General features: G+C 30.2%; 2 protein-coding genes across 3 annotated transcripts; one reads left to right on the top strand and one right to left on the bottom strand.

The window, feature by feature from the left end:
- Positions 1–3,498: 3,498 nt before the first annotated feature.
- LOC18598364 (putative HVA22-like protein g) lies at positions 3,499–7,231 on the bottom strand. Of its 2 annotated transcripts, none has more exons than XM_018122407.2 (8): positions 7,023–7,231; positions 6,798–6,897; positions 6,576–6,668; positions 6,318–6,416; positions 5,467–5,523; positions 5,327–5,390; positions 5,030–5,239; positions 3,499–4,767 (listed from the first exon to the last, which is right to left on the bottom strand). In XM_018122407.2, exons 3-8 carry the CDS (start codon positions 6,605–6,607, stop codon positions 4,525–4,527), a joined length of 705 nt encoding a protein of 234 aa, XP_017977896.1. In that variant the 5' UTR covers positions 6,608–6,668; positions 6,798–6,897; positions 7,023–7,231; the 3' UTR covers positions 3,499–4,524. The 2 variants fall into 2 exon arrangements, with proteins under 2 accessions (XP_017977896.1, XP_007027923.1); XM_007027861.3 differs by having other exon boundaries at positions 6,576–6,665; positions 7,023–7,230.
- On the top strand, positions 3,776–4,881 carry LOC18598365 (uncharacterized). The gene has a single exon (XM_018120915.2). It carries the CDS (start codon positions 3,776–3,778, stop codon positions 4,292–4,294), a length of 519 nt encoding a protein of 172 aa, XP_017976404.2. The 3' UTR covers positions 4,295–4,881.
- Positions 7,232–15,628: the final 8,397 nt, after the last annotated feature.

Here is a 15,628-nt window from a genome sequence, read left to right as displayed (position 1 = left end):
GTCCCAAAAAGGTGATTTTGTTTGATGATCTGCTTATGAAACTAAGGGAGAAAATTACAGGATGGGAAAACAAAATTCTTACTTCTAGAGGGAGGATTACTCTACTATGAAGTGTATTATCTTCATTACCTATTTATTTACTCCAGGTCCTTAAACCTCCTCAATGTGTCATTGAAAAAATTGAAAGATTATTTAATAGTTTTTTGTGGAGAGATTCTGTAGAAGCACAAAAAATTCATTAGACTTAATGGCGAAAAATCACATTTCCTTCCTCTGAAGGAGGCTTAGATATACGAAACTTAAACGATGTATTTGAAGCCTTTAGCATCAAGTTGTGGTGGAGATTTCAGACTTGTAACAGCTTATGGACACAGTTCATGAAAGCCAGATACTACAAGGGCAAAATTCTAAGAGACATACAGCCAAAACCTCACGACTCCCAAACATGGAAACGGATGATAGCGTGCTGTCTGGATACTGAGCAGTATATCAAATGGCGACTTGGTAGGGGGAAGGTATTTTTTTAGCATGACTGTTGGATGGGCAATGAACCTTTGGTATGTTATTTCTCTGCTTTTACTTCCTCCATGCAGCAAGTAAGCTATTTCTTTAATAATGGGGAATGGGATGAGAATAAATTGAGCCATGTCTTACCAGCGAAAATCGTAATTGAAATTTTACAAATTCCGTTTGACACATCTATTGAGGATGTCGCATATTAGATTCCAACTTCATGTGGATATTTCTCTACTAAGTCTACCTAGGATTTAATTCGTCAACGACAATTGGTAAACCCAGTACTTAATTTTATTTGGCATAAAAGTGTTCCTCTTATTTCTTTTTTTTTTTTGTTATGGAGGTTATTGAATAATTGGATTCCTTTGGAGATGATATTGAAAAAGAAAGGATTTTCCTTAGCCTCTAAATGTTAGTGTTGCAACTCGGAGGAATCACTTATGCATATCATGTGAGACAATTCGATAGCTAAACAGGTTTGGGATTATTTTGCAAAATTCTTTCAAATCTACATTACTAATCCACAGAATGTCTCTCAAATTATATGGGCATGGGCATATTCTGGTGATTTCATCAAACATGGCCATATCCGTACTTTAATTCCATTATTTATATTTTGGTTCCTATGGTTGGAAAGAAATGATGCGAAACACATGAACTTAGGAATGTATTCCGATAGAGTGATCTGAAAATATTAAAACTCACTCACCCGTTATTCCATGGGAAACAATTTCAACAATGGTAATGGCGGGGAGATTTGCAAATTGCTCAAACTTGGGGATTTACATTTCCAAAGGTCAAAATATCTCCACCATAGATACTATATTGGCAGAAACCATTGACAGGTGAGTTTAAGTTGAATGTTGATGATAGCTCAAGAAATAATTTTCAGAATGCTGTAGGAGGGGGTGTACTGCGGGACCATACAGTGCATTAGTATTTGGATTTTATGAAAATTTTGGTGCCAAAACCTCTATTCATGCAAAATTATGAGCATTATGTAGAAGACTAATCTTATGTCGTGATTATGGTATTTCGCGAATCTGGATTGAGATGGATGCTTTGGTGGTGATACATATGATTACGGAGAAATGTCAAGGGTCACATGATAGCAGGTATTTATTGTCTAGTATTCAAAAACTACTTACTCAATTTAATTTCAAGTTGTCTCATATTTTTCGAGAAGGGAATCAGGCGGTAGACTTATTAGCAAACCTTGGGCACGAACATCAGGAGCTTCAAGATTTTAATTTGGCTTTTGGAAAACTACGTGGTATTCTGCGGTTAGACAAAGCTGGTCTAGGTTATGTTAGATTTAAATAATTGTAACAGAGTGTTACTTCCTTTTTTTGTTTTTATTCGTTTTACTTGTAATGTCTCTTTGACAAAAATTATCATAGGTTCTTGTATGTAGGTAGATTATTTTCCTTCTCACACTAGAAATCATGGTAAAGGTAATAATTGTTGTATTAGGAATTTTATCTCTTCTTAATCATGTAATTCTGGAGGTAAAGCTTTGGTCCCCCTCCTTACTGTACTTCATTTTTAACATTATTAATAAACTTTAACAAGGTAACTGTGCCCTGCAGGAATTTTCAGTTAAAAAAAACATTAAATACATAATAAGTTCATATCATTTAAATATAATGAAAACATATTAAAGCATCTTCATAATATAATTATACTAAAATATGCAATTACTATTAAGTTCATTATCGGATATTTTCATTACCAATTAAATGTTCAATTCCTTTTTCAGAATAAGACAAATATCTTGATGTGTTGTATCAACTTGGTCATGATTAAAATTATCACAAAATGTTGTAGTTTTCGGTGATGCTTGATAAAATTCAAGACATACAATAGATACGTGACCAATGGTAAATACGTTTTCTATATTCCTTTTATTCTTCTCATTTTTGTCTTTTCATTTATGGGTTAAAAGTATTTATTTACTTTTAGTGGGTTACAAATATTTATCCACTTTTGATGGGTTATCCACTTCTCGTGGGTTAGTGGGTTAAGGTGTCTATCAACTTCTAATTGTAAAACTATCCATCAACTTCTGGTGGTAAAATTGACAAAATTATTCTTCCACTTCTTGTGACAAAATTATTCTTAGATTTTGATTGTAAAATTATCCATCCACTTCTGCTGGTAAAATTATCCTTAATTAAAAGATTGATAGTGTAAATTATTATAGCCATCATAATTATTAAGATGTTGTATTCACTTCAGGGAATGGACAAATTTATAATTTTTTATTAGTAATTCGTTTGTCGTATTCACTTCAGGGAATGAACATTCATAATTTTTCATTAATAGCTATATAATAACAAATTCACTTTCCAATCAAGGAATAAAATATAATATATACAACATGATAGTAAAATTCATGTTAAGGTTGATTTTTAGGAAATGAAAATACTAAAAAGATATTATGTCATTTATATGATTTTCTAAAATCAAAAATCAAAACCCAATCATTGAAGATGAAAACATAATAATTCTAAAACTTTATAAATTAATTTATCGTGCCGATAGCGTACTATGAAATAAATTTTAAAAGAACAATTATAAGAGAAATATAAGCGAAAGGATTTAAAGGAAGCAAAAAGATCTTATTCAAGTGTATATTTACAAATGAAGTGAAAGATCTATTTATAGGTCAACAACCCCTTAAATCATAATCCTAATCTAACTTTATCTAAGAGTTCAAATCCTATTACATTTCTTATATCTTGCCTATTAGGCTGTTAGTATGCACTTCTTAAGTCATAATACAATGGATATCGCATATTTATTCATAACAAGTTTAATTAATTTTTTATTTTTTCATGTTAGTTCATGATAAATGAATTGCAAGACTTATAAATACGAGATTGACTTGATATTTTAAATGCATATTAATAATAACTTTAGTTAAACCCCAGATAAAGTTAAATTTATAAACTAAGTAAATTCTAAATAAAGTCTAGTACATTTAATATGATATGAATCCATTAAAGGAAAATGTTTTGATGAAATTAAAGGAAATAAATAATAAGAAACCAACAAAAGGGCTGATGAGCAATGCACCACTCGAGAGTCGAGTCAGTCAAGGGATAAAAAAAATAAAAAATAAAAAGACAAAGCTTATATTCTCTGATAATTGCACCCCAATTCCATTCCACTACCAATTTGGCAGCCGCCGCTGGAGACTTCAAGCCAAAGAGAACTAACTTCGCACTTTCATTGTTTTTTTCTTCCTTCTTCCACCATGGACGACGAACCAGAGCAACCGCCGCTATCAACTCTCGGCCGCCGCAACTCCATATCTAGCCCAGTCCAACTCCCCAGGAGGCTAACTCTCCTAACCCCAAAACCTCTCCAGACCGCAAACAGCCTCCCCAACGGCAGCGCCTCCTCATCGCCGCTTGACCTCGAGCTTATCTCCCTCAAAACCTCTTTAGCTTCCTACACTTCACTCAAAGACATCCTCCCTTCTTCAGCTGTCGCTATCAACTCCCCAACCGCCGCTGGATCCGCCACCAATTCCGGGTACGAAATCTCCATCCGTAACCGTTTAGTAAAACAGGCTGCTTGGGCTTATCTCCAGCCCATGTCGGCCTCTCCTGACTCTTCTGGGCCTCACTTTTTCCGTCGGATTTGGCTTCGGTTCTCTTCTCAAAACCCCATCTCTTCCTGCCTTCGGTTCTTCCAACTCAAACTCCTTCCGGGTCTGACCCGAGTCGTTGATCTTATCCTCCGATACATTGGAATCCACTTCACTAGATAACTGATAAAGGGTGCGTTTTACACGCAGGACGAGGGATAGAATACACAAAATGCTTTTAACTGTACGGACATTATGATAACACATAATTTATATTACAAAGGAAAAAATTGAATGAATTGAATTTCAGACTTTGGTGTTTAAAAAACAATACTGTGTTTCTTTCCTTTTTGTTTTTTATGTTTGCAATTTTGGGGTTTTTTGTACAATTTTAGTTTGTTTGTTACAAATTATCAATTGTGTGGTTTGGTACGGCGGGGCTTAAAACGAGCCTGTCGGAGCTTGGAGTTACAGGGAGAGTCCGGAATTGAGTCGTCGTCGCTCTGGTCGTGTTCTGATTGGCTGTCAGGTTGGAAGTGGACGAGTTTTGACTTGGGGAATTCTACAACGGCACGGTTGATTGTCGTCGGAGGCCAATTCTTGCTCTTCCCTGATTGACTACGGGAACCATTTGGTGGATTTTGCTGATCAGATTTCTGCAAAAGGTTGAAGAATTAGAAATTTTAGTGCTAATTGTTTCAAGTTGTGCCCATCTTGTACATTGAAATTATAGAATTAATCACATATTTGATGAACCAGAGTTTGATAAACATTGTCCATGTGGTGTGTTAATGTTAAAGAAATGATGCTGCTGAGAAATACTGGGTTGTTTATGTTATGTTAAACCTCTGCTGTCTAAACTTCAAGGTCGAATTAAAGAAGGGGTAGAAATTAGAATAACATGGGAGGAAGGTATACCTGATTGCCATGTTTTAACCTCGAAGATTGGCCAGCCAAGTATTGAAACATTTCGAAGAATTTTGTCTGCCCCAATTCTGTGCAGTTCTGCCAGTAGTATAAAGCAAAGTCCCATGCTCTGGCTCTTAGCTCCTGTATCTTTCTATCGACTTCTGTTTCATGCCTTACCATGTAAGGCCGCAACAAGGTATCGTATACATAACCCGTTCCCTGCATGATCAGAAGCTTATTATTGTTAATTGAGCTCAAGGGATTGCAAAAAATATAAAATGCATTGCTTGTGCGTTTTGCTTTTACCTTGGTCTTAGGATACCATAGGTAGATTAAGAGTGTAAGCTTCAGCTCGCCATACATCGGCAACCTTCAGGAGAGTTTCTAATATTAGAATTCTAAGCAAATCAGATTAGAGATATAAAAGTTCAGAGAGTTCTGTATACCATGAAATGAACAAGTCCCCTATCCTCTCAAAAACTGTCAGAAACGCCACAACGATCCTGCAAAATTTCATTGTCACCATAACTTTCGACTTAATAGAAAGCTAAACAAACAAAGCACAGGCCAGAATGAAAGATTGGTTCAAGTGTGTTTTGGGATAGTAATAACAAAAGTGACAAAGACAAGTGAGCCGTATCACTACTCAATATGAATGATGACCGAACAATTAAGTTCTAGTTCTACTATCAACTAATCCATAAACCCAAGCCATGGAATCCAGGCATTATCCTCCTGACCAGTTAGAATATTGCTTTCTTATGTAGATATTCTTCATAAAAAATTCTTTGGGGTCTATCCTTCTCGATGTCATATGCAATAATATAACGAGGAATAAGAAATGGCCTTTGTTCTAATGGTTCTTATCTCGCAACACATTGCGGACTCCTCATACAACCACGGTTCAATCCAGGCCAGCAACAATAAACTGTAGTCCTCTGCCCTTTTTGAATTGGAAAAAGCCAAAATTATGATATTGGAATAATTAAAACTGAAGAAATATCATGTCATCCATTTCGCCTCAAATGATATGTTCCTAAGAATCTATGGAGCCTAACTGGATTTGACATGTTGTAGCAATCCAATGGGTGATTTTACGAATTAACTTAATTTGTATTTAATTTGGAAAGACTGGGTGCTAAGGTTGAATTTGTCAACCTTAGTAGGATCAATCAAGCAGAAAGAAACAAAATGTAAGGAGTTATACGGGATTGAATTGGCAAACTTGTCCAGGATGAGAAAAGTCTACGGCTACGTAGCAAAATGCAAGAAAATGTGAAAGGCAAAGGCTTGATACCAATATTGACACCAAAATCTGAGTTCTTCTATCTCGACCTTGTTCTTCTCCACCGTTTTAAAGCACTCAAGCGCTGGATATGCATATCCAAGAATCAAACTGAAAATACAAATCACCGGAAAATCGATAAGATCAAAACCCAGAAATCAAAGTAACCATTCTTTTAACAAGCAATGAACATTAAATGCAAAGTCATGATACATAAAACAACATGAAGAAGCAAAAAAAAGGAGAAAAAAACAAATTGAAATGACTTACATAAGCAATCTGGTAATGAATTCACCCAACATTTTTTTTAAAAAAAGAAACTTTTAATTCTGATTTCTCCAATCTCCGGCGCTAGTTTTCCTGCTGACAAAAAAAGTAGTATTCCATAAATAAAATCAAAACTCTCTTCATTAGATCATTCATTCATTGAACCATGCAAAGTGCAGAATCCAAAAAAAAAAAAAAAAAAAAGGGCAACCCAAATTTCCAAACCTGTTTCCAAAACCAAAAAAAAGATGGCAGGCTAAAATGAATTAACGAAGTAGCCTGATCTATTGCATCAAAAACGGAAACTTTAAAAGAAGCAAAAACTCTGCAAAAGGGAAAGAAGAAATAAATCAGCAAACAGAAAGAGAAGACAAAGTAAAACAGAAATCTACGAGAGACACGTTTGTTAAGATTCTTTAGAACGAAATCTGGGGGTTAAGGAGTTAAAACCTTGGAAACGAAACAAAGGATCTCGTCGATTCCGCGAGGAAAATGTGTTGCCGCGAGAGACAGAGAAAGAAAAGAGAAGACTCTTTTGTTTGTTGTAATTTTCTGGGCAGAAAACTTGAGATCAAAGGGAAAATGAGAGAAATGTTTTGTATTTATATGTGGATTTAATTTGTTTATATGGTATCGGCCAATGCGCAGCAGGCAGCAGTTAATAATCAAGTAGTTATAACAATAATAATAATAAGAAAAAAAAAAAGAAGAAGAAAGGGATTGGATTTAAAGGGAAAATGAAAAATCAAAGCTGGGAATTTCTTGGCAGAGACGCTTCCTTCCTTCGTCACGATATTACACGCATTTCAGCGTCCAAGGATTTCTTGGGACGCTTCCAACGGGATTACCGTTTGGCAGTTGTCCCTCATCGGGGTATTATTGTCATTTCATAAACTTACAAAACTTTTTATCTGAGGAAGAAGTGCACTTTTGTTGAGAAATAGATCATTTTTAGCAGCAAGCAACTTTCACTTTACAATGATTGAGAGGCCTTTTAGAAAAGGATTATTTACTCTATTATTATTATTATTATTATTATTATTATTATTATGTTCAAATTACAGTATTAATAATAATAAAAAAGGGAGGGAACGTATAAATTTGAAATTGAAGTTGATGTAGAATCTTGGTATTTTGGAAGGCAATTAGCTTTTGTCAAAATAATTCTAGAAATATGGAAAAAAAAAACGTGGAGAATATTAGAATAGTACGAGAGTGAGAGAGAGATGCACTTATTGATTGCTAAGTGGTTTCTAAAATGTTCCAATTCCAATTCTTTCTTATTCGTATCTGCAATCTGCTCATCTATTAAAAGGAAAGCGTGTCTTCTAAACTTGGTCTTTCTACTTCCTTATGCACACCCCTTGATGTATGTATATTTGTATGACAATTTTCCCGTTTGCATCTACATCAAATAGGAGCATGCGTGACAACATCATCTTCACGAAATGTATAATATTTTATCTCAAATTTTAAGTTCTTCAACTTATCAAAAGTTTTTTTAAATACTTTATTTTTATGACATGACATTTTTAATGATAAATTATAATTTAGAGGGTAGACGTAGTCACCATATGTTATAAACCTTTAATACGATGCACCAAAAAGAAAAACCTTATAATAAGAATATTGGTGATGTAGAGGACTGCATTAGGTCAAAGAAGACACAATTAAATTGATTTCCTTTGCCTTTTTGCTTTGGCGTGTGGGACCTTTCATACTAACCCCTTAAGAATCTTCTAATGGTAAAGCGTATACCCAACATTTCTTCCTTCATCCTTTTCATCCAAGTATCCCCTTGGCTTCTGCAAAATATATTTCTTCATAAAAATCATTTTATGACTTGGCAGATAATTCTTTGTATCTCTTAACTTAGAAGCAAGTTTGCGCTAACCAAATATATATATATATATATATATGTATCAAAATTTAGAAAAAAAGTTATTAATTTTTCATATTTATACTTTATTACAAAATTTAATACACATTAATATTAATATAATCAAATTTCTTAATTATGACAATATGTTTAGAAATGAAAATTATAAATATAATTTCATTCTAAATATTGATGGTGCTTTTGAACTGGCTACAAGTCATGCTAGAGGCCTCATTCATAATGCTGATGGTGAATGAGTGCGTGGGTTCGTCATTAACATTAGAATTACAAATAACTTAGCTACTAAGTTATGAGGCATTAGAGAGGGTTTATTACTTGCCAAGAGTCTACAGATACAATAGCTGGTGGTCGAATTGGATACCACGTTAATGGTGGTCAAATTTTTGAAAGCGGGTGTCAATCAGAATCATCCTTATATTACATTAGTACATGATTGTCTCGTCTTGATAGAGGAAGGGTGGGTGAAGAAAATTCGACATATATTTAGATGAGGTAATATATGTGCCGATTCTCTTGCGAACTTGGTACAAAATGGCTCTTTGGGAACGACTCACTTGACAAATCCTCCGAAAGAGTTATGTTTGTTAATTTCAAAAGACTTGTCCGACTCACCGAGCCTGAGATACCAAATCGAAACATCCGGGTCTTATGTACCGAAAAGAATTATACATATAATTTTGAAAGTGTTTCAATAAATCAAAGCATAAAGCGTGAAGTATATTTCAATTAATTTTAACAAAAATCAAAATCAGGGTTAATATTTTTAAGCCTTGAAGTTAATATATTAACTCACACCATTAACTTAAATAATCAATAATATGATTAAATTATAAATTACATTTTACAAATAAGACACAAATTTAATCATTTTTTAAGTAAATTAAACAAGAATTTTTTCATTTTAATAATTATTTTATTTAAGTCTTAAACTTCATTTTAATGACACTAAAATATTTTTTATAAAATCTAGGAATAAAAAATAAAAAAATCAATAATATTAATTTTATTTATAGTGATTTGCATAATAATAGCAAAATTTTATATCTATGAGCATTTAAGTTTGTAGTGTTTATTATTATAATTTTTTTCGAAAGGCATTTATTGTTATAATTTAAACTAATGCTTTCTTTTTTCATTACTTTCTTTCTTTTTTAAATGAATTTATTTAAAAATATTTCAATAATAGGATTTTTTTCTTTGTTGCATTTAGGAAAAAAAAAAAAAGGAATAATGAGAAGACATTAGATTAAGCTTATTTCATATATTTTTGTGAACTTTTTCATGAAAAATATTTATATAGAAAAAATAAAAAGAGGGAAAATTAAAAAAGTGCTCACTTTTTTCTTTTTATATTATTTTTGTTCCTTTCCTGCCCTTTACTTTTTTTAATTGAAAATATTCTTTCTTTCTTCTTTTTTAGAAAAATAGATAACAATAAAGGAATTGCGTTGGGAATCTAATTGCTTGACAAAGGCAGTCTAATGATTCAAGCAATTGTAACTCTTCTTTTTTCTATACGACGTAGGCTGCATACAGTATGATTTGATTTGATTTTGTAAAAATAAAATAAAATAACATTCAATATTCGAATTTTATAAATATTAAATCAAATGTTTTTATAAATTGAACCAAATTTCATCGGTTCTATTTCACAATTTTTTTTATAAAAATTTTAATTTTTTATTATTTACTTAAATTTATTGATAAATGATTTTTTATTTTATAAAAAATAAAATTACTTTAAAATGCAGTTGATTCAATCCGAATAATTTTAATTTCTAATTGAACAATCGAATCAAAACGGAATAATATATTAAAACCCTATTTAAGCCGAATCGAACATTATTTTTTTTTTATTTTTTTCTCAACTCAAAGTCTTATCTTAAAATCTAAATATGAAAGTTTTATATTGTAAATTTAAAAAAGAAAGATGTTTTGTTAGGGACTCAAATGGTTATATCTAAGAGAAAGAAATGTTTAGTTGAACCAAGAAAGTGTAAGGTGCGAAAATAAACGCGCTTTAAAATTTATGACTCATTCATTGTTATATAATGATGAAAAAAAAAAAGTAAACAAGGCACTTGATATAACTTCTACGAAACTACAAGCACTATTTCCATGGTAAGCAATTGACTAAACAAATGGCCTCGACTTTGTCAAAATCTTGGGATTTTTTTATATACATTTGCAAGTGCCATGATCCTTCATGAATGTTGACAGGCTTTCCCTTGGACCAAGTTCATGACTATTCCTTACTCTATTTTATTTTTAGTTAATATAATCCCTGCAGATGTAATTAATGATGTTAACAACTATTATCAAATTGAGTCGTTATGGTAGGTCAACTTTTGACCCAACCAATTTGCAACAATGAAAGGAATAAAAATTAATAAATGGTCAATACTAGAAAGATTACATGTTCATATTTAAGATTGGAAGATTCAAGATCTGCCAATTTTATATATATAGTTTTGGTTGTAGTAGTTCAACTTAAATGCATGGACTCATCTACTAGTTTTCTTAGCATTAATCCATATGTCAACCAAATCAATAATATTGGTAGACTATTAATTATTAAAGCATATTGGTTCATATTTTCTAGAGTAATTAATCATTTTTTGTTCAATATGTGAATGATATATAATCTGATGGAAATAAATAGTATAAAATTATAAGTCCTGATAAAATTTGTTGTTTTGAGAAAACAATTGAATGTATATCTACCAAAATTAGTTCATGAAGGAAATTAACACATTAAATAAAAGTAAAAGGAAATCAACACATTAAGCATTTAAAAATTCTGTGCATGCGGAATTGGAAGTCAAGTTTAAACTAAAACTATATATGTATCAAGAAATGGCAAAAGGTATCTTCCATGGAAACTCATTGGGTAGTTCAATGTGTTTGCTCCATTATTATGTGTATTACTCTCTAGAGTTTTTGCATATTTAATTATATAGTTCTTTTATTCGAACAAAAAGATTAGAACCCAACTCTTTAAATAAGGGATTAATTATAATATAATCTTTGAACCAACCTTTGACAAATGCTGATGTTTAGTAGTCTCAAGGTATTTTTATATGAATCATGAATGCATACTTGTGGGTTGGCTGATATTGATATGTATAGATAGGATGTTAGGAAATGTTTAATTCAAAATGCTCTTAAATATGATTATTTTCAAGAAAGAGAATTAGTATTATTCAATGTTAACAGAGAATTAAGAATTGTTGTTTAAAAGAAATATAACAACTTTTGGCCACTTATTATTAACTTCTTAAATTTGTTATTCCCAAGTTTAGATTATTGTAGTTTTGATTTTTTGAACCAATTGACAATTAGACATAGTTATTGTCATATAAAGCAAAAAAAAAAAAACAATTTATGAATGAATTTACAAAGAATATGTGAATACAACATAATATAGATATACTAAAAATAGCACAAAAACAAGTAAATTTGAAATGAAGGTTGGGTTTCTTCATATCTAGGTCCAAGTACTGAACTAGTAATTTTTTAAGCTTAAACCAACTGATTTTAAAAATTTTAAACTTAAGTTGTTAGTAGTAATTGACTTAAATTCTTATATAAGTCTCAGCATCACATTCGCAACTTATATGGGATAAGGTATCACAATTACATCCACTCCCATTCCACAGGATCATAATCTCATCAGTGTATTGTCAACGTCTACACTGAACTAATATATACTCTAATACTTATTATAACGATTTTGATGCAAGCAACACTAATTCAATAATTTTTTAAATTTAAACCATGTGATCTTAAAAACTTAAACTTAAATGGCTGGTAGTGATTGATTTAAATTTTTATATAGATCTTAATAATTATATTTATATCTAATGTAAGATGGGTATCACAATATATATATATTTTTCCTTTTTGTTGTTATTTGATAATAATATTGTTTTTATGAATTAGTAATATAAAAGATTTTCATGTTTGATTCCCGATATTGGGCGGGCTTAGTGAAACGCAAGAGGAGTCTCCAAAGAAGTCGTATAAGTTGTGAAATGGGGGTCTCACCTATGTCCAACAGCTCATTTTCAATTGTAGTCCAAACAAGTAAATTAAATTGGGCCAAAAATGAAAATGAGAGTTGAGTCAGGTTGGATTTTAATTGGATAAAGATAAAGAGCATTGGGCTTCATCTATGGTTTTCATTCTTTGTTATTACAGCTTCAATTTATTGGCTGGGTCTTGCTGTTGTTGGATTCCTGAGATACAGTATGGTAACCTAAGTTCTTGTTTGGGTTAGCCTTGAAAACAGATAGGATGGTTAATGATCTCAGAATGTGGCATCTAGATGGGCCTTTGGCCTTTGGGTTAGCCTAACTTCTTTCGGCTTCTCATTTACAGAATCTTGACATGGTTTAATTATAACTAAAGTTCAATTTATTAAGAAAAAAATTAAAATTACTCAATTAAAATAAGCATAATATTCAAATAAGTTCATGAAGTATTCAAGAAAATTTAAATAAATATTTATTCTTTTATTACGTTTAATTAAATTCTTGTATTTTTATTTTGAGTAAATAAACTCTTATTTTTTATTACGTTCAATCAAACTCTTATACTTTTATTTTAAATCAAATAAATTTTTATAATTAATAATTGATTAATTATCATTAATCAAAATCTTTCTTGTCATTTTATACCCACATGATGCTGACGTGACATTAAAGTTGAAGGTGAAAAATATGATATGATAATGTCATAATGCTACATCAACATGCTACGTCATTATTAATTATAATATATCAATATGTCATATTAGTATCATGTTAGTATCACGTGACAAAGAATGACAAGTGACATTTTGATTATATCACTAATTAGTTATAAGAACTTATTTGATTTAGAATAAAAATACAATGACCTATTTCACTTGAAATAAAAGTATAAAGACTTAATTAAACTCAATAAAAGTATAAGAGTTTATTTGAATTTTTTTAATAGTTTAGAAACTATTTTACATATTATGTCATTAAAATATTTAAACTAATTTCTATTATTTATTATAAATTAGGATTTTGTGAGTGTGATAAATTATGTCAAGATTTTGGAATAACTCTCATACATCTCATACAATTAAGTAGATGAGATCTACATTATTCTAACTAGTAATTATTTTAAGTGGGAAAGGTTTTACTCACCTTAACAAGTAATGAAAAGCAAAAATAGTAAGGGAAAGGCTGCTAAGTAATGAAATTGATAGATGTAGACAAATATATTTATAAACTATTATAATAATTTAAAATAAACAAATTTTCTAATTTTTATATTTTTTCCTTTATAAAAATAATATGGTTTTGATAATTAAAATTAAATAAAAAAATTTCAAATATACAATTAATGTAGACATCATTAATTTTGTTATGATATTAAAAGAATAAAGACTTATTTTTTAAATTGTAGAGAATAAAATAGGAGGCATTTTGAACTTCAAAAATCATAGGCAATCTACTCGATCTTATCTTATTCCTTTTTAAGATTTGAACTTGAGCAGACCTTCCAAGATGGACTTTCAATTTCTAATTGTTGGATGCCATCCTTTCGGAATTAAATATGATTAAAGTTCATCTAAAATCAAAAACTAAATTTAAATAGAGTAACTCCATAAACGAAAAAAAATAAAAAGGAATATGTGCTTCATTCTTTAAAATAAAAGAGAGCTTTTTACTTTTATTTATTTAATTTAAAATATTTTGTATCCGATTCAAATGTTTTTCTCTATAATTAAACAAGTGAAGCAGTAGTAAGCATGAATGATAACAATTTATTAATTTATTGACAGAAATTGGCATAATCATTTATTACATTTTGAATGGTTTTTTTTATTTTTTTATAAATATAACATGGTTTATCTAATTTATAAATAACCATTCTAATTATATTGAATGGTCGGACCTTCAACAAAGGATATATTCAGGCATCTTAATAAGGTGAAGTGTAGTCAGCTTGTTAGGGGTTGGGTTAAATTTAATGTTGGCCAAAGAACATCGTTGGGTTAAGTTTAATGTCAATGGAGCATCATCTAGAACTTCATTGGAGGTAGGGATAGGCAGATTGTTACGAATTAGTAGCGAATTAATAAAAATAAAGTTTTCAAAGCCAATTGGTTTAGGAGATTTCAATCTAGTAGAATTGCTGGCCATCATAGAAATTTTTATTTTTTTTTAGTTGACATATGAGCGGTAATGTAGCCAATCTTTGGATCGAAAGCAACTCAAAGAAACCCAATATCATGATCTGTCAATCCTAGTGAGGCATTGTGGAGGGTCAGAACATGGTTACTACAAATTCCAAAGGACATCATACAAGAAGTAAGGAAAGCTGGTTCGATTAAAATGGGAGAATGCTACAACAAGTTAGATCTTGTAATTTGTGGTTTTGTATCTTAAATATATCAGATACGATTAGACACGAAACATGTTAAAGTTAAATACAAACACAATACGAATAATATTTGTGTATTAAATTTAAAATGCGTATACGTATACGTTTAATATTTGTATAACACGATATGACACGATTAACACATTTATTAAACTTGTCAATATAGGATACGATATAATTAATAACACGATTAAATAAAAACATTTATAATTAAATATAATTTTATTACTTAATTTAAAATCAATAATTATAACAAAACAAAATAATAATAACATCAAACATAATAAAATGTAACATAAATAACATACATAAAATTCATTATCTTATAATATAATAAAATTCATCATTAGCATCTAACCTTAAAATACTAATAATATTTAAAATAATCCAAAATGATAACAAGGCAAAAGTTCAAAATTAAGGTTTGGTATGGTATAATTACATAATTATCCTTAAAAAATTTTAAAAATTTATTTAAATAATTGTTTAAAATTATTTAAGTAAAGTTAAAATAGTCTTTGACTATTAATTTTTAATAAATTGATAAACGTGTCACGTAAACACATTTAAACATGATAACACAATTGATTAAACGTATTTAAATGTGTTTAAAATGTGTTATTTGTATTTGACACGTTAAGATTCAAAATTTTTGTGATTTAAATGTTTCTGATATAATTAGACATGAAACACATTAAGACTAAATTCAAACTTATTTAACATAATATCTTTTCAT

This window comes from Theobroma cacao, chromosome 5 (genome assembly GCF_053813885.1).
Source record: "Theobroma cacao isolate CCN51 chromosome 5, ASM5381388v1, whole genome shotgun sequence".
In the NCBI taxonomy this organism is placed as follows: Eukaryota; Viridiplantae; Streptophyta; class Magnoliopsida; order Malvales; family Malvaceae; genus Theobroma; species Theobroma cacao.
This window is presented reverse-complemented; position numbering and strand designations above follow the sequence as displayed.

What these genes read in the sequence shown, in the direction of transcription:
- LOC18598364 (XM_018122407.2), bottom strand. Translation starts at nt 6,607, where the DNA reads ATGTTGGGTGAATTCATTACCAGATTGCTTAT. An exon ending in TTCATTACCAGATTGCTTAT is followed by an intron (nt 6,417 to 6,575) that starts GTAAGTCATTTC and finishes TTGTATTTTCAG; the next exon opens with TTTGATTCTTGGATATGCAT. An exon ending in TATGGTATCCTAAGACCAAG is followed by an intron (nt 5,240 to 5,326) that starts GTAAAAGCAAAA and finishes CTGATCATGCAG; the next exon opens with GGAACGGGTTATGTATACGA.
- LOC18598365 (XM_018120915.2), top strand. Translation starts at nt 3,776, where the DNA reads ATGGACGACGAACCAGAGCAACCGCCGCTATCAACTCTCGGCCGCCGC.